This window comes from Frankliniella occidentalis, unplaced genomic scaffold, assembly GCF_000697945.3.
Source record: "Frankliniella occidentalis isolate FOCC.00 unplaced genomic scaffold, Focc_3.1 Scaffold19, whole genome shotgun sequence".
NCBI classification, from domain to species: domain Eukaryota; kingdom Metazoa; phylum Arthropoda; class Insecta; order Thysanoptera; family Thripidae; genus Frankliniella; species Frankliniella occidentalis.
In genome coordinates this window covers 2,322,478-2,335,191 of record NW_026267149.1, presented here as the reverse complement: position 1 = coordinate 2,335,191, position 12,714 = coordinate 2,322,478, and the positions used below count along the sequence as shown (strand labels likewise).

At 61.7% G+C, this 12,714-nt stretch overlaps 1 protein-coding gene across 2 annotated transcripts in view; it reads right to left on the bottom strand.

Moving 5' to 3' along the window:
* Positions 1-12,714, bottom strand: part of LOC113214564 (serine/threonine-protein phosphatase 6 regulatory ankyrin repeat subunit A) — a 24,826-nt gene that overhangs the window by 4,566 nt on the left and 7,546 nt on the right. The window contains exons 4-19 of one of the 2 annotated variants that reach the window (XM_026433987.2): positions 10,818-10,919; positions 9,821-9,937; positions 7,159-7,359; positions 6,050-6,155; positions 5,666-5,961; positions 5,033-5,593; positions 4,741-4,908; positions 3,862-4,663; positions 3,580-3,779; positions 3,303-3,500; positions 2,957-3,163; positions 2,737-2,868; positions 2,450-2,656; positions 2,084-2,325; positions 1,517-1,971; positions 1,039-1,247 (exon numbers count right to left, since the gene is read on the bottom strand). In XM_026433987.2, the coding sequence (XP_026289772.1) occupies positions 1,039-1,247; positions 1,517-1,971; positions 2,084-2,325; positions 2,450-2,656; positions 2,737-2,868; positions 2,957-3,163; positions 3,303-3,500; positions 3,580-3,779; positions 3,862-4,663; positions 4,741-4,908; positions 5,033-5,593; positions 5,666-5,961; positions 6,050-6,155; positions 7,159-7,359; positions 9,821-9,937; positions 10,818-10,919 (4,203 nt within the window). Of the gene's footprint in view, positions 1-546; positions 759-1,038; positions 1,248-1,516; positions 1,972-2,083; positions 2,326-2,449; positions 2,657-2,736; positions 2,869-2,956; positions 3,164-3,302; positions 3,501-3,579; positions 3,780-3,861; positions 4,664-4,740; positions 4,909-5,032; positions 5,594-5,665; positions 5,962-6,049; positions 6,156-7,158; positions 7,360-9,820; positions 9,938-10,817; positions 10,920-12,714 lie in introns of both variants that reach the window. The other variant, XM_026433978.2, reaches the window with a different exon arrangement.

The following is a 12,714-nucleotide window of genomic DNA, read 5'->3' as shown; positions in this document are numbered from 1 at the left end:
CAGTTGTGGATGAGAGCGCCTGGTAGGTAGGCGGGCCCGCCATACATACTCACTCACCGCACGCCTGCGGCGGTACCCAGTGACCCTCGGGACGAGTTGTGGCTGAGGGCCAAGTTGTGGATGAGAGCGCCTGGAGGGTAGGCAATTCTTTCAAAAGCTGTTTGGGGCCCCCTGGGCCCCATTGCGTTTGTTTTTACGCATCCGGGGCCTTTCGGCTCGTTACGGACTATGTGCAGAGCATGTTATTACCTTCTGGTTACACCCTGAAGGCTTTGGATTTCATATTACCCGAAAAAGTGTGTTCTATAGTCGGGTCGGATTAAGCTGACTCTGGCCGCCGGGTTTGTGGCCACAATTTTGTGGCCACAAGTAGGGACGTCAAACAGCGGGCGTGGACACCACCGCCAGCGCGTCTGAACGGGACGTAACCCGGAGCCACGCTCCCTCAACGAAGGAACCCTCGGACGGGTGCAAGAAATGCATTCCAAAGCCAGAGCACCACAATCACTTAAGACTACTGCTTTGGCACACCGCGCGCCGCGCTACCTGTATTCTCTGATACGTGTCACTCATCATGGCAATGAGCAAGTTGATGAGGACGACAACAGCCAGGAGCAAGTAGACACCAGTAACGAATTTGAAGAGAGTGGCGGTCCATTCTGGCTGGTTACGGGAATTAACATGCAAGTTTTTGGGGGTGGTTTGGCCAAACACGCCGTAGAAGAGGAGCTCGAAGGCCGCGAAAGGGTTCATCTTGACTGGAAGAACAAACACGGAACATGATTGGAGTTGGGTGGAGAAGGAAGCCTCCCGAGACGAGGTCAGAGGTCGGCGTGCTGAGCAGGGGCTCATTTCCGACGGGCGGGGGAAAATAATTATTAATTTAGCGCGGTATTGTTTGCTGGCGCCGCCGAGGGAACAGCCATGGGCTTTGGAAACACGAGTCGTAGTCGTGGATATGGAAGAGCTTTGCACGCCGCGTCAGGTCCGCCTGCCGAGCACGACCGCCTAGACCGGGCCTTGGGGTGGCCGTTGTACCTGGATCCTCTGGTAGGTGTCGCTCATCATAGCAATGAGCAGGTTGATGAGCACCACCACCGAGAGCAACATGTAGATTCCAAAGAATATCTTGAAGATGATGAGGACCCAAGGCGGCTGCTTCTTGTTGATCTGGAGCTCTTCGGTCGTCGTCTGACCGAACACGGCAAAGAACAGCAGCTCGAACGCCACCAGGGGGCTAATGTTAACTGCGTACAGATCCACGTATGTTACACTGCTCAGGCGCTGGCGTTAAGTAATTAAGCCAAAAAGTAGTTTTCCACTGTCTCGCTTTGTATCACTTAAGCAAAGTGCGAAGATCAAGTAATGCACAACTGGGTCAAATATCCCCCAAAATTTGATATAAAAGTTAAGACCGGTTAAGACTCGGTTAAGACCCAAACTCCCCATTCCCGGACAATCAAAAGTAATTTTTTTTCTGTGGCCTACGACAGCTCACAGGCCGTTCACACCTTACCTTCGTCAAAAATCTTTATCGTCTTTAACGACTTGTAGTATGTGTTGAGTCCGTTCTGGTTGTTGATAATTCGGATGGGCTGGTTGAGGGCAACGATCTGCATGGAGAAACCGAAGACGAAGATGGCGAGCACGGCAAGGAACCGGGACAGATCCTGGATCAGGTCGCCGATGATGATGGCCCAGGGTCCGAAGAGATGGTGAAACGACAAAAAGTCGAGGATCTGAACGCAGGCCAGCAGGAAGGACAGCGCGAACATCTGGTTGCGAATGTACATGAGTGTGGGCCAGTAGAGAGGGTCGACGGCCACCATGCCCAGCACGTGCAGCCCCACGCCGGCCATGCCAAAGAGCAGCACGGCGAACTTGATCCAGCCGAGGCCACTCTTGTCGCTGGGGTTCTCCAGCTCCAGGAGCAGCAGTCCCGACAGCCACACGAGCAGCGCCCACTCGTACCTGGACATGGGCAGACACAAGTGTTAGCGCCGCTACCCCGCGCCAGGCGACAGCCACGGCGACAGCGGCCCCGGTGCGCGGGGTAGCGCAGAGAGACGCGCGGAGTACGCACCAGTAGGGCATCATGCTGCGCCGCAGGGTGGGGTAGATGGGCGTGATGCCGACCAGCATCAGCAGCATCAGCAGGTACACGTGCGAGGTGAGGTACGACATGAACTTGATGATGGGCACCTTGTTGTACTTGTGGCCGAGCGGGAGCGTGAACACTATCCACACGGGCGGGCACAGGATGAAGGAGAGGAAGAGCAGAAGCTGTCTCCAGGTGGCCCACTTTAATGATCCCTGCCAGAGTTCCTGTGGGGGGCATGAGAAGCAGCAGGTCACACGAAACTCGTCAAAACGAGTGTCCTTGGGATAGACTTTTTTGTAAGGGGGGGGGGGCATTAGTGGACTTGGCGGACTTGGTACAGCAACTTGCCTGTAGGTACCTCTGCACCACGGTGTGTGCGATCACTTCCTTCTGCTCGTTCTCGATGAGCACGTCGAGGAACTCGGTGCCCCGTCGGTCCGTGGCCGTGAGGATCCTCCCCGCGGAGTCGGCCCCGGCAGCCAGCGCCAGCAGCTCCGTGGCCATGGCCTCGCACAGCTTGCCCGCCGCGATCAGGTCCTTGGCGCGCTCCTTCTCCTGCGGGCCAGAGGGAGGGTGTCAGGCCGGGGACAGGTCGACATCCAGGGACGACAACGACCTGGGCACGGCAAGATTACCTTGGTCGAGAGGTTGATGAAGATGGCTGACAGCTTTGCGGCGGTGTCCACGGGCGCCGGGGAAACGAGTACAAACTCTTCGATTGGTCTGTTGTTGTGGTTCTTTCCGCACACCATCAGGTTGTAGACGAACTAGAAGAGGAACAGCGTCAACGAGCGAGCACATCGCGGGATAAAGAACAAATAAAACAGACCCTTCGCTCTCTCGCGCGCTGCTCACCCTGCGGTCCTCCATGAGGCTGTAGGTGTCGTGGTCTTTGGTCATGAGGTACTCCAGCACGTCGTTGTGGCCCTCGGAAGCGGCGAACCAAATGGGCGACGAGCCGAGGTTGGTCTCGGCCTTCGGGTGCGCGCCGGACTCCACCAGGAGGCGCACAACCTCGTAGCAGCCGGCCCTCGAGGCGCAGTGCAGCGGCGTCCACCCGTTCTGCAACCGGAGCGGAGAGCGCAGTGTAGCGTCCAAGCGCCTGGCTCAGAGTAGGGTAGGCAGACCCGCCATACACGCGTGCTCGGCGGGCCTGCTGCTCCCAGGCGCCCGGCGCTCTCCGGCAGCCCACCGCACTCACCTTGTCTGTGGCGTTGATCTCGGCGCCCTGTCCCAGCAGCACCTCCACCATCTGGTAGTGGCCGTGTGTGGCGGCGATGTGCAGCCCCGTCTTGCCGTGCCGGTCGGCGCTCTGCAGCAGGTCTGCCGCCCTAGACAGCAGCAGCCCCACCACCGTGATGTGGCCGCCGAAGCAAGCCAGATGGAGCGGGTTGTAGCCCTGCGGGGAGAGGCGATAGTTGGGGTTGGTGAGCGGCGCTCTGGTCGGGCCATAGCGGCTACTGCAGCGGGTTGCTCACGTTCTCGTTGGTGACGGCCTCGACGTGCACGCCGGCCGAGTTGAGCAGCAGCCGCACGACGTTCTCGTTGCCAGAGTAAGCCGCCAGGTGGAGGGGCGTCATCCCGGACTCGGAGCCCAGCTCGCCGACCAGTGACGCCCCGTTGGGGGAGTCCGACTTGACCGTGGCCGGGACGTGCGTGAGCAGCTCCCGGACCGTGTCTACAAGGCAGCGGAGGAATGTTAGGGGGGTGCGGTGCGGTGCCCGTGAGTACGGCTAGGAGTAGGCCGAGTGGAGACCAACCTGCCTGTCCGAAGTACGCAGCGACGTGCAGCGCGGTGACGCCCAGCTTCTTGCTGGATATCCTGAGCGACTGCGTAGACCGCATTACGTCCAGGACGTGGCCGTGGCCGTTCTGCGCCGCCAGATGGACGGCGGTGAAGCCCGCCTTGTTCTCGTCGGTGCAGGAGGCGCCCGCGCGCACCAGCACCTTGACGACGTCGGCGTGCCCGCCCTCCGCGGCCAGCTGCAGCGGCGTGGCCTCCGTCACGCGGTTCCGTGCCGAGATGACGCCGGCGCGGTCGAACTTCATGAGCTCCTCGATGACCCGCACCGAGCCCTGGATGGCGGCGATGTGCGCGCACGTGTTGCCGTCCTTGGTGCTGGCCATGACGAGGCTCGGGTGCTGCTGCAGGAACAGCTGCGCCACCTCGGGATAGTTGTTCTGCGCGGCGACGTGCACCGGCTTTTGGCCCTGGTCGTCGGTGGCGTCGATGGACGCGCCCAGCTCGAGCAGCAGCTTGCACACGGCGAGCTGGCCCTCGGCCGCCGCCAAGTGCAGCGGCGTCTGCTTCTTCAAAGTCAACACGTCGATCATGGCGTTGTGGTCTTGGATGAGGAAGCGACACAGGTGCGTGAAGCCCTTCATGGCGGCGAGGTGCAGGGCGGTCCGACCAACGCGTGACTTGCTGTTGATGAAGGCTTTGTTGGTGAGAAGCGCGTCACACACGTTGAGGTAGCCCTGGTTGGCGGCGAGGTGGAGTGCTGTGCGGCCCTCCGTGTCGAACACGTCCACCCGGGCGTGGTTGTTGAGCAGCGTGTTGACCTGGAGCATCACCACCGTCAGCAGCCGCAGACCACACGCCGTCACCACGCCAACCGCACCACGGTCGCACCACTCACCAGCTCCATGTGCCCCTTGTGGCAGGCGATGAGCAGCGAGGTCCAGCCCACGACGGTCTGCCCGTTGAGCGCCCGCTGCACCTCGGACGGCGTCATGTGCGAGATCATCTCGGCCAGCACGTCGTTGTTGCCGGCCAGCGCGCAGTAGTGGAACGCCGTCTCGAGTGTCTGCGGAGAGTCGAATGGGGTTGAAGAAATTGTACCAGGAAAGGCATTTTGTTCAACTTGTTTAAAAATCATTGTTTCAGTTCAAGTTGTCGAGTAGCGAGAGGCGAGGGTGACGAGGACTGACCTGGTTAGTCTGCAGGTACACGTCGGCCCCGGCCTCGAGGAGCAGCTTGATGACCTGCTTGTCCTCGAGCGGGTGCTCCACCTCGCCCTTGGTGATCTGCGCGGCGAAGTGCAGCGCCGACGCGCCGTCCTCGTTGACGGCGTTCACGTAGCGCACTGCGGCCTCGTCGCCCTGCCGCTCCTTCACGAAGCCGATGAGGTTCCGCACCACATCCGCGCGACACCCCCGGCACGCCAGGTGGAGGGGCGTCTCCCCGCTCTTGGCCTTGAGGAGGGGGTCACCGCCGTCCTCCAGGAGCAGCAGCAGCGTCTGCAGGTTGCCGTGCTGCGCAGCCACGTGGACGGGCGTCCGGCCGTCATCCGTGGACAGGTTGGGCCCCGCGCCGGACTTGAGCAGCATCAGGGCGCAGCGGTCGCCGTCCGGCACCCGCGCCGCGATGTGCAGCGGCGTCTCCCTCAGCTTGCCGCCCCTGACGTGCACCTCCGCGCCGTAGCCGAGCAGCGTCTCCACCACGGCCGGCTTGGCGGACTCCACGGCGATGTGCAGAGCGGTGTAGTTGTCCTGTGCATGAGTGTGGGTCAGGGAGAGTACCACTAGAGCGCACGGCCGCCTTACGCGCATCACTCTACTTACGTTCGTCGTCACGTCCACCTTCTCGCCCTTCTGCAGCAGGGTGTTGATGATGCCCACGTGGCCGTAGCGCGCCGCCGTGTGGAGGCTGCGCGCGCCGCCCTTGTTGGGCATGTGCAGGTACACGCCCTTCTTGAAGAGCATCATGGCGCACTCGGCGTGCCCGTTGAGCGAGGCGATGTGCATGAGCGTGGACCCGTCCTTGGTGCGCTCGAAGATGGACGCCCGGAACTTGTCGGCGAGCAGCTCGATGATGTTGGCGTGTCCGTTCTCCGCGGCGAGGTGCATGGGCGTTCGGTCTGCAAAGGGGGAGGTGTCAGTGTCCCAGTGGTCGTCCGGTGTTCATTTCACATTCCACCCCATGCACCACACTCCCCGCCCTCTCACCTTCCGCGTCCGCGATTGAGGCGCTTGCCCGCACGCCGTAGAAGTACTTGACCAGCGTCTCATCCCCTTCGGCCGAAGCGATGTGTAACGCCGTCTGGCCCTCGCCCTGGATACAGAGAGGTAGGAAAAGACCGATGATCCATTGGTTAATTTGAAAGGCTATTTTAAAATTAGATTATTGTGACAAAACATGCGCCATAGTTCTAGCAAAAATGGCCCGTGGCTTATGGCTCATGGCTCATGACTCCTGTTCATTGTGGGGGCACCTTACTAATGGCTGTCTGCTCGGCTGGACATAGACCTACATCGGTAAGTAGGAAATGAAGGGGTGGAGGAAGGGTAGGGAAAGGGGGTAAGTAGGAGGTGCAACACAACAACAACAAACAACAAACAAACGTCTTCAAACTACACGAGCGAGGGGGGGGGGGTGTTGCGTGCGAGCCGCAGCGTGACTCTCTAGAAATGGGGCAGCCCCTCGGGGCCCTGCGGGGAGGGCCCCTCACCCCGCAGGGCATCGCAGGGCTCGCAGCCCGCCACCCCTTTCGTTTCTTTCTCAGATTCCCCGCTCCCCCCTTTACCTCTCTCACACCACCTCTCCCACCCCACCCCCCACTGCTGGGATTTTGGCCGTGCACTTCAAAGGAAAACAAAAGATGGGCGCGTCTCCATAAATACTGCTGCTTCCTCCATAGACGATATCGACTTCGAGCGTGTGCAAGTCTGAGTCCGACATCCATGTCCTATTTCTTATGCCTTTCAGCCCTGCATGTTTTTACCGGTTCTAATTTTAGAATTCCTCTCTTCCTTCAACATACCAGCCGGGTGCCGGATGAAGTGAAACAATCATTGTTGGTAAACCAACCCTCTTATTTCATTGCCCCTCCTGCCAGGTTATTCTGTCCTGCATTTCGCCGACGCCGACGTCTTGGTGTTGACGGCTCGATGCTGTCCGCACTTTGACCCCGACCGAGGCCGAGGGCCTCCCCCTGGACCGTGCACGCCATGCTTGCATGCGCCTCGGCCCCGCGGCCCTGCACGTGTGTGCACAGATCACTCAGCCGTCGCCCGGGACGGGGTGGCATGTGGTGCTAACGCCACGCCGTACTCACGTTGGGCAGGTCGACGTTGGTCCCGTAGTCCACCAGGATGCGCACCATGTCGAGGTCCCGCTTGCGCGCGGCCAGGTGCAGCGCCGTGTCGCCGTGGTCGGTGGTGGCGCGCAGCTGCTCGGCGGACGACTGCCCCAGCAGCTCGCGCACCATGGACTGGTTGCCCGCCTCCACGGCCAGAAGAAGCGGGATCTTCCCTTTCTGTGGAAAAAGCGGCGGGAAAATATGAGAAAAATCTGGTCTCGTCTATAAGAAGGCTAGGGTGATAGCACACAGACAAAACAATTGGAAGTTTCATAAAAAGAGACAAAAAACGACTACGGTTTTTGTACGGTTTTGACCGAGTAGCCGATCTGAAGGCCATAGTTTTTACAAGAGCTTTAGTTGCGAAAAATCTCACATACTGACAGTATGCGTAGCGGAGCCCAAATCTTTCCACGAACTTTAAAAAATACCACACTAAGTAAACATTTTTGAGGATCATAGGAAAAGGTGTTCTAGCGGTAGTGCTACGCCCGCTCCCCCCACCCCACCTCTCACCCCCCAACCCCCTTATCCGTTGCGCTCCCTTTTGCCGCGCGCCCCAGTCCTATTATCTGGGTTACGCAGTAACAGCTTTTTTCTCCCATGGCGACTGCTCCCACAGGTGCGCCGTGGTGGCGCCCTCCCTTGGGGCGGTGCACCCTGGGTGGGCCACCACCGGGGTGCGTTTCGGATGATCCCGCCTCCCCCCGCCTCCCCCGCCCCGCCCCGCACACCCCGCGTGCCTCCGCCCCGCCGTCATGCAGCGCCCAGCCCGGGCGCGGCCGCACCGCCGTGCGGACCCGATCGATGGTACGTCTCGTTGTCGTAGTGCACCGCCGTGTCGCGGACCTGTCTGGGACGCCGCGCCTCGCGCCGCGCAGGAGCAGGAGGAGAGGGTTGTACAGTCGCTCACTGTCGTTGCGCGTCAAGCCCTGCGAATTTGGCTCAACGCCCACCTCCTCCTTTTGCAGAGAGTTGAGTGCCGTCTTGAGCACGAGGCCCCAGCCCGTCGCGCCGCCCGCTGCGCCCTTCTTGCTCACGCCGGCCTGGAGCTTGTTCTTCACCACGAAGCTGGAGAACAGGTTGGAGTTCTTGAGCAGCGACGCGCCCAGGTCCAGCGGGGGCGCGGCCGTGGAGTTGTTGAGGGTGGCGGCGCTCTCCGCGGCGGGCTTCCCCTCGGGCTTGCCCCTGCGCGCGCTCAGGCGCTGCTCGCGACCGGCCGCGGCCGCGGCCCGCAGCCTTCGCGCCGAGGAGGGCGGCCCGCCGGCGCCGTCGCTGGCCGAAGACATTCCGGGCGGCCCTCAGGAGGGGATCGTCGCCGCGGAGGAGGTTCGCGAGGACGGACACGGCGGCATGGAGCTTGTCGCGGCGGAGGACGGCGGCCGACTGGCTGTGCCGCAGTCCTCCCTCCCTTGCTCCTTGCGCACGGGCGCAAGTCGCGAAGACTTGGCTAAACGACTAAACGTCTCCACGTTAAACAGTCATCGCCAGGCTTATCAGCGCCCGCCCCCGCGCCGCCTCCACCGCCCCCGGCCCGGGCCCACCCCTGTCATGCCCCACTCGGTTCGTCCGCAATGGCTGGTTTAAACGCGACGGCCGCGAGCTGGCGAGCGCGGGCCTGCTCATCCCCGCGAGGAGCGGGCGGAGCGGGCAGGGGGAGCGCCTCCGGCCGCCTCCCGGCTCCCGGCTGTCGGCGGGCTCCTCGGTGGGGCGCAACCTGAGCCCGGCGGCCGCTCGGAGACCCTCGCCGCGTGGGTGCTCGCCGAGCACTACCGGGGCAGCTCCACCAGGAGGCCGGGGTCGGGGCCGGGCCCCCGTGTGGGGTGGAGGCCGGCAGACAACCCCGGGTGACAGGCCTACAGATTGGAAGAGGGGGCCGGGGGCCGAGCGGCGAGGGGGATCGAACCCACCCCATTGTCTTGAGCCCTCCCCGCCCCGCCCGCGCCGAACCAAGGCAAGGCGGACAATCGCTGCCTCTTCTTGTCCCCCTCCCGAAGCGGTATTGAATATTCGGCCGCCGAGCTAAAATAGCCCGATCGGCCGATGGGGCTGCAGCAGCCTCACTATGATCGACCCCGCGGGGCGGCCCCGGGCCCGGTCCGTGGAGGGTGGAGGGCGCCCGCCGAGGCGCCCGCGGCCCGCGGCGTTTGTCCACGGATGTGACGGCTGCGAGGTACGGGGCCGGAGCGCCCCCGCCTCGCCCCCACTCCTCCCCTGCTCATAAGTTACGCCGCGCCTGTCGATCCCAAGGCCCCCGCAGGCGATCGCGGAGGCCTCCCACCCACCCCGCCCGCACGGCTGCAGCCCGCGAGGGAGCCGAGGTCCCGGCGGCCCCCTGGAGCGGTGGAGAAAACGTCGTAGAAGTGGCCGTCCACTGGCGATGGCAGGCCACGCCGTGGTGAAAAAGAGGTCCGAGAAACACATCGTTTGGTTGTCCTCGCGAGGCCATCGTCCAATTCGTCCAATTACCGGAGACTTGAACGAGCGAGTTCCTCCAACAGGGTGCGTGCGGGAGGGACCGACTCGCGCACCGTTTGCGAAAATGTTGCGATGGGAGAGATGGGGGGTCCTCAAGCCCTTCACCTCCCTCTGCCCCCCCCCCCTTTCCATTCCCCTCCTCCAAACTGATGTTACTCACCCCGTCGGGCCGCAGGCGGATGTCCTTCCCCGCGGCGTTGAGCAGCACACGCAGGATGCTGGTCGCGGTGCCCGTCTGCCTGCTGGCCACCAGGTGCACCGCCGTCTGGCTCCTCGGCTGCGACAACAAGATTAGTGTTTGCAGATAGAGCGGGGGTATGGTCGAAAATTTCAGCCCGACCCCATCGAAAAACAGCCTCATCGGGCAGGCTAAAATTTCAGACCGTACCCGCCACCCGCCCTATCGAAAATCGAAAAAACACGACAAGAAGTGCGTCAGCCAAAAAGCGAAAAATTTGCCTTTTTCTTCCGATTGCATGGGTCACGTGAGTGGCCTGCTCGGCCTCATCTGAAGGCACTCTTTTTCGCGCTCTGGCGTCGTGGACCGGGTCGGTAATGAGGGCCAACAGGCGGGGCTGCTCGAGTCCAACAGGTCCGACCCGCGCGGGGACGTGAGTGATGGATGACGGCCAAGTGGCCCCTCACGAGGGCTCGATACCGCGTCGGATCCACGGCAAAGGCCATTCGGGAGCAAAGGGGCGCTGATCAGGGGCGCTTGGCGCGTGAGGCACGACCCCTTTTGTGGGGCCCGCCCGCCCTCAACAGCGCGACGTTAATCAGTCATCGCGGCCCGACAGCGTGTCGAGCCTGCTGTGCGAGGTCCACAGCGGGCGTCCCGCGCGCGCAGGTCAACAGAGACAATGACGCCCTTGTTCCTTGTTCTCGGACAAAAGGGTTTTTACTTTCCGGGCGTCGACGGCAATGTCAGGCGTCGGTCGCCGGCGCACGCGGCCCCAAAAGCCATCATCGCGTGCCTCGCGCCCTTTGGCGCCTCACGGGGCTGCAGTCACGGCGATACTCCGCGCGACAAAGCGGCCCCTCGGCCAGCCCTACGGGCCAGCCCTGGCCAGCCCTCGCACCTGCTCGCGTGCACGCGATGCCACACTTGCACCTCACCGGCGCCGATACCCCGCCGCCGCCGTGTCGTAGGTACTCACCCCGCCAGGTGCGTAGACGTCCACGCCTTTCTTCGGCAGCAGCAGCTTGACCACCTCCTCCCGCGAGTACATGGCGGCCACGTGCAGCGCATTGTAGTTGTCCTGCAAAAAGAGAGCGCGCCGCGCATCAGAACAAGCAGACACAAACACCACGCCCCACGGCTACACGCCCCTCGCAGGCCCCGGAGGGAGGGGATGGGGGGCAACCTATTTTCGACGGTACGCTCTTGCACTCACAGCGAGATTTGTCGGAGGTGCGGTGATTTGGCCCTGCAACAACGGAGCTCTTCGCAAATTGGTAATCTCCGAGGCGAGTGTCCGGGCCATGAGCCGCCCATAAAACAGCCTTATTCTTAGACCCCTTCCCCTACCCCCTCCCCTTCCTCTCCACCTCCCCTTTGTTCCCTTACTGTTGCCGGCCGCGCGTGTTCCGTGACTCGCAAAATGTGCTTCTCGTTATGGCGGAAATGACGCAAAGGAAAGGGCCCTTTTTAATCTCAGATATTGGCCCGCTCCTGCAACACAACCCCGAGGCCGGGATTAATGCAATACGGCTCGTGACGGCGGCCGCCCGCCGGACGCCAAGGTCTCGCCGCCGGGCCCGGGCCACGGGGCTCGCCTAGGCGACTCAGACGGATCCCTGCAAGGGGTGTCCAAGCACAGGACACCCTATCGAGGCTGGGCCTGGATCCTTTCCAGGGAAAGGGTGGCAAAACTCGCTTTAAGTCGCACTGAAACCTGGGCCGTACAACTTTGAGCGCACAGTTTCTGGACACCCCAGATTTACCGAGGGGGCCACCACTCGCGTAATCCTGTGTACAGATGAGGGTGTAATCCCTATGTAATCCTTATGTATTGTCCTATATTCTTGTGTAATACTTGACCAAATTTTATACCGTTATCGCCAAATTTCACCTTACAGTCTAAATTTAATGGTTTTAGAGCCAGAAATTCAACAAAATTCATGAGTAATCCCTCAAAATTCAAGTGTAGTCCCTGTAATTACGTAATCTTGTGTACATCCTAAATCGAAGTTGTTGCCCCCTCGAGATTTACAGTGTAGAGGAGCCTGTCAGCGGGCTTCACCTACAAGCGGCTTATCTAGCCGCGGACTTTGCCTATATCCTAAAGGAGCCTGTATGCAGGCGGCTCTCCAAGGTCAACCAATGTAGCTGCGGGCTCACCAATAGACCTAGGGCCTATAGGAGCCTGTTCGTACGGGGGGCTCTTTTGGAGCCTAGGAGTCTGCCCGCGGACGGCTCACCTAGTCGGCTCATCTAGCCCCGGGCTCGTCTAGATCCTAGAAGAGCCTGCCCGCGGACGGCTCACCTAGTTGGTTCATCTAGCCGCGGGCTCGCCTAGATGGGCTCACCACGCCGGAGTATAGCACGAGTTATGCCCCCCCGGCACGCCACCGACCTGTTTGTGTGTGAGGGTGCGCGGGGCGACGCGGGGCAGGGGGAAGGGAGGTGGGGGAGGAATTCCGGGTGGAAGGAGGTGTATAACACGCGGTGAAGTCCGGCTATTATTCGTGAGTTGGATCCTCTATGGTGTGAGAGGAGGAGGAGGAGGGGACGGGGAGCATGGCGTGGGGAGTTGCGGCGACTATTTCGAACGAAAACGCGATGGCTGCAAACACTGTTCGCCAGTATGCGGCCGTGGCCATTCTCTCGCTGTGCTTCGCTTTTCTGCCCGTTATTATCGCTGAAATAAGCGAACCGTTCAGGTTAACCCACTTCCCTGAGGTGTGTAATTACCGCTGACCCGTGTGGGCTGGTCAGCGCATAGGTCTGCGGGGCGGCACAAGGGCGCCGTAAAGGCGCACGCTCGGCGCACGCGGGGCGGGGCGGGGCGGGTCAGTGGGTGCTAAAGCGCAGAGGTGACGATCACGGGGCAA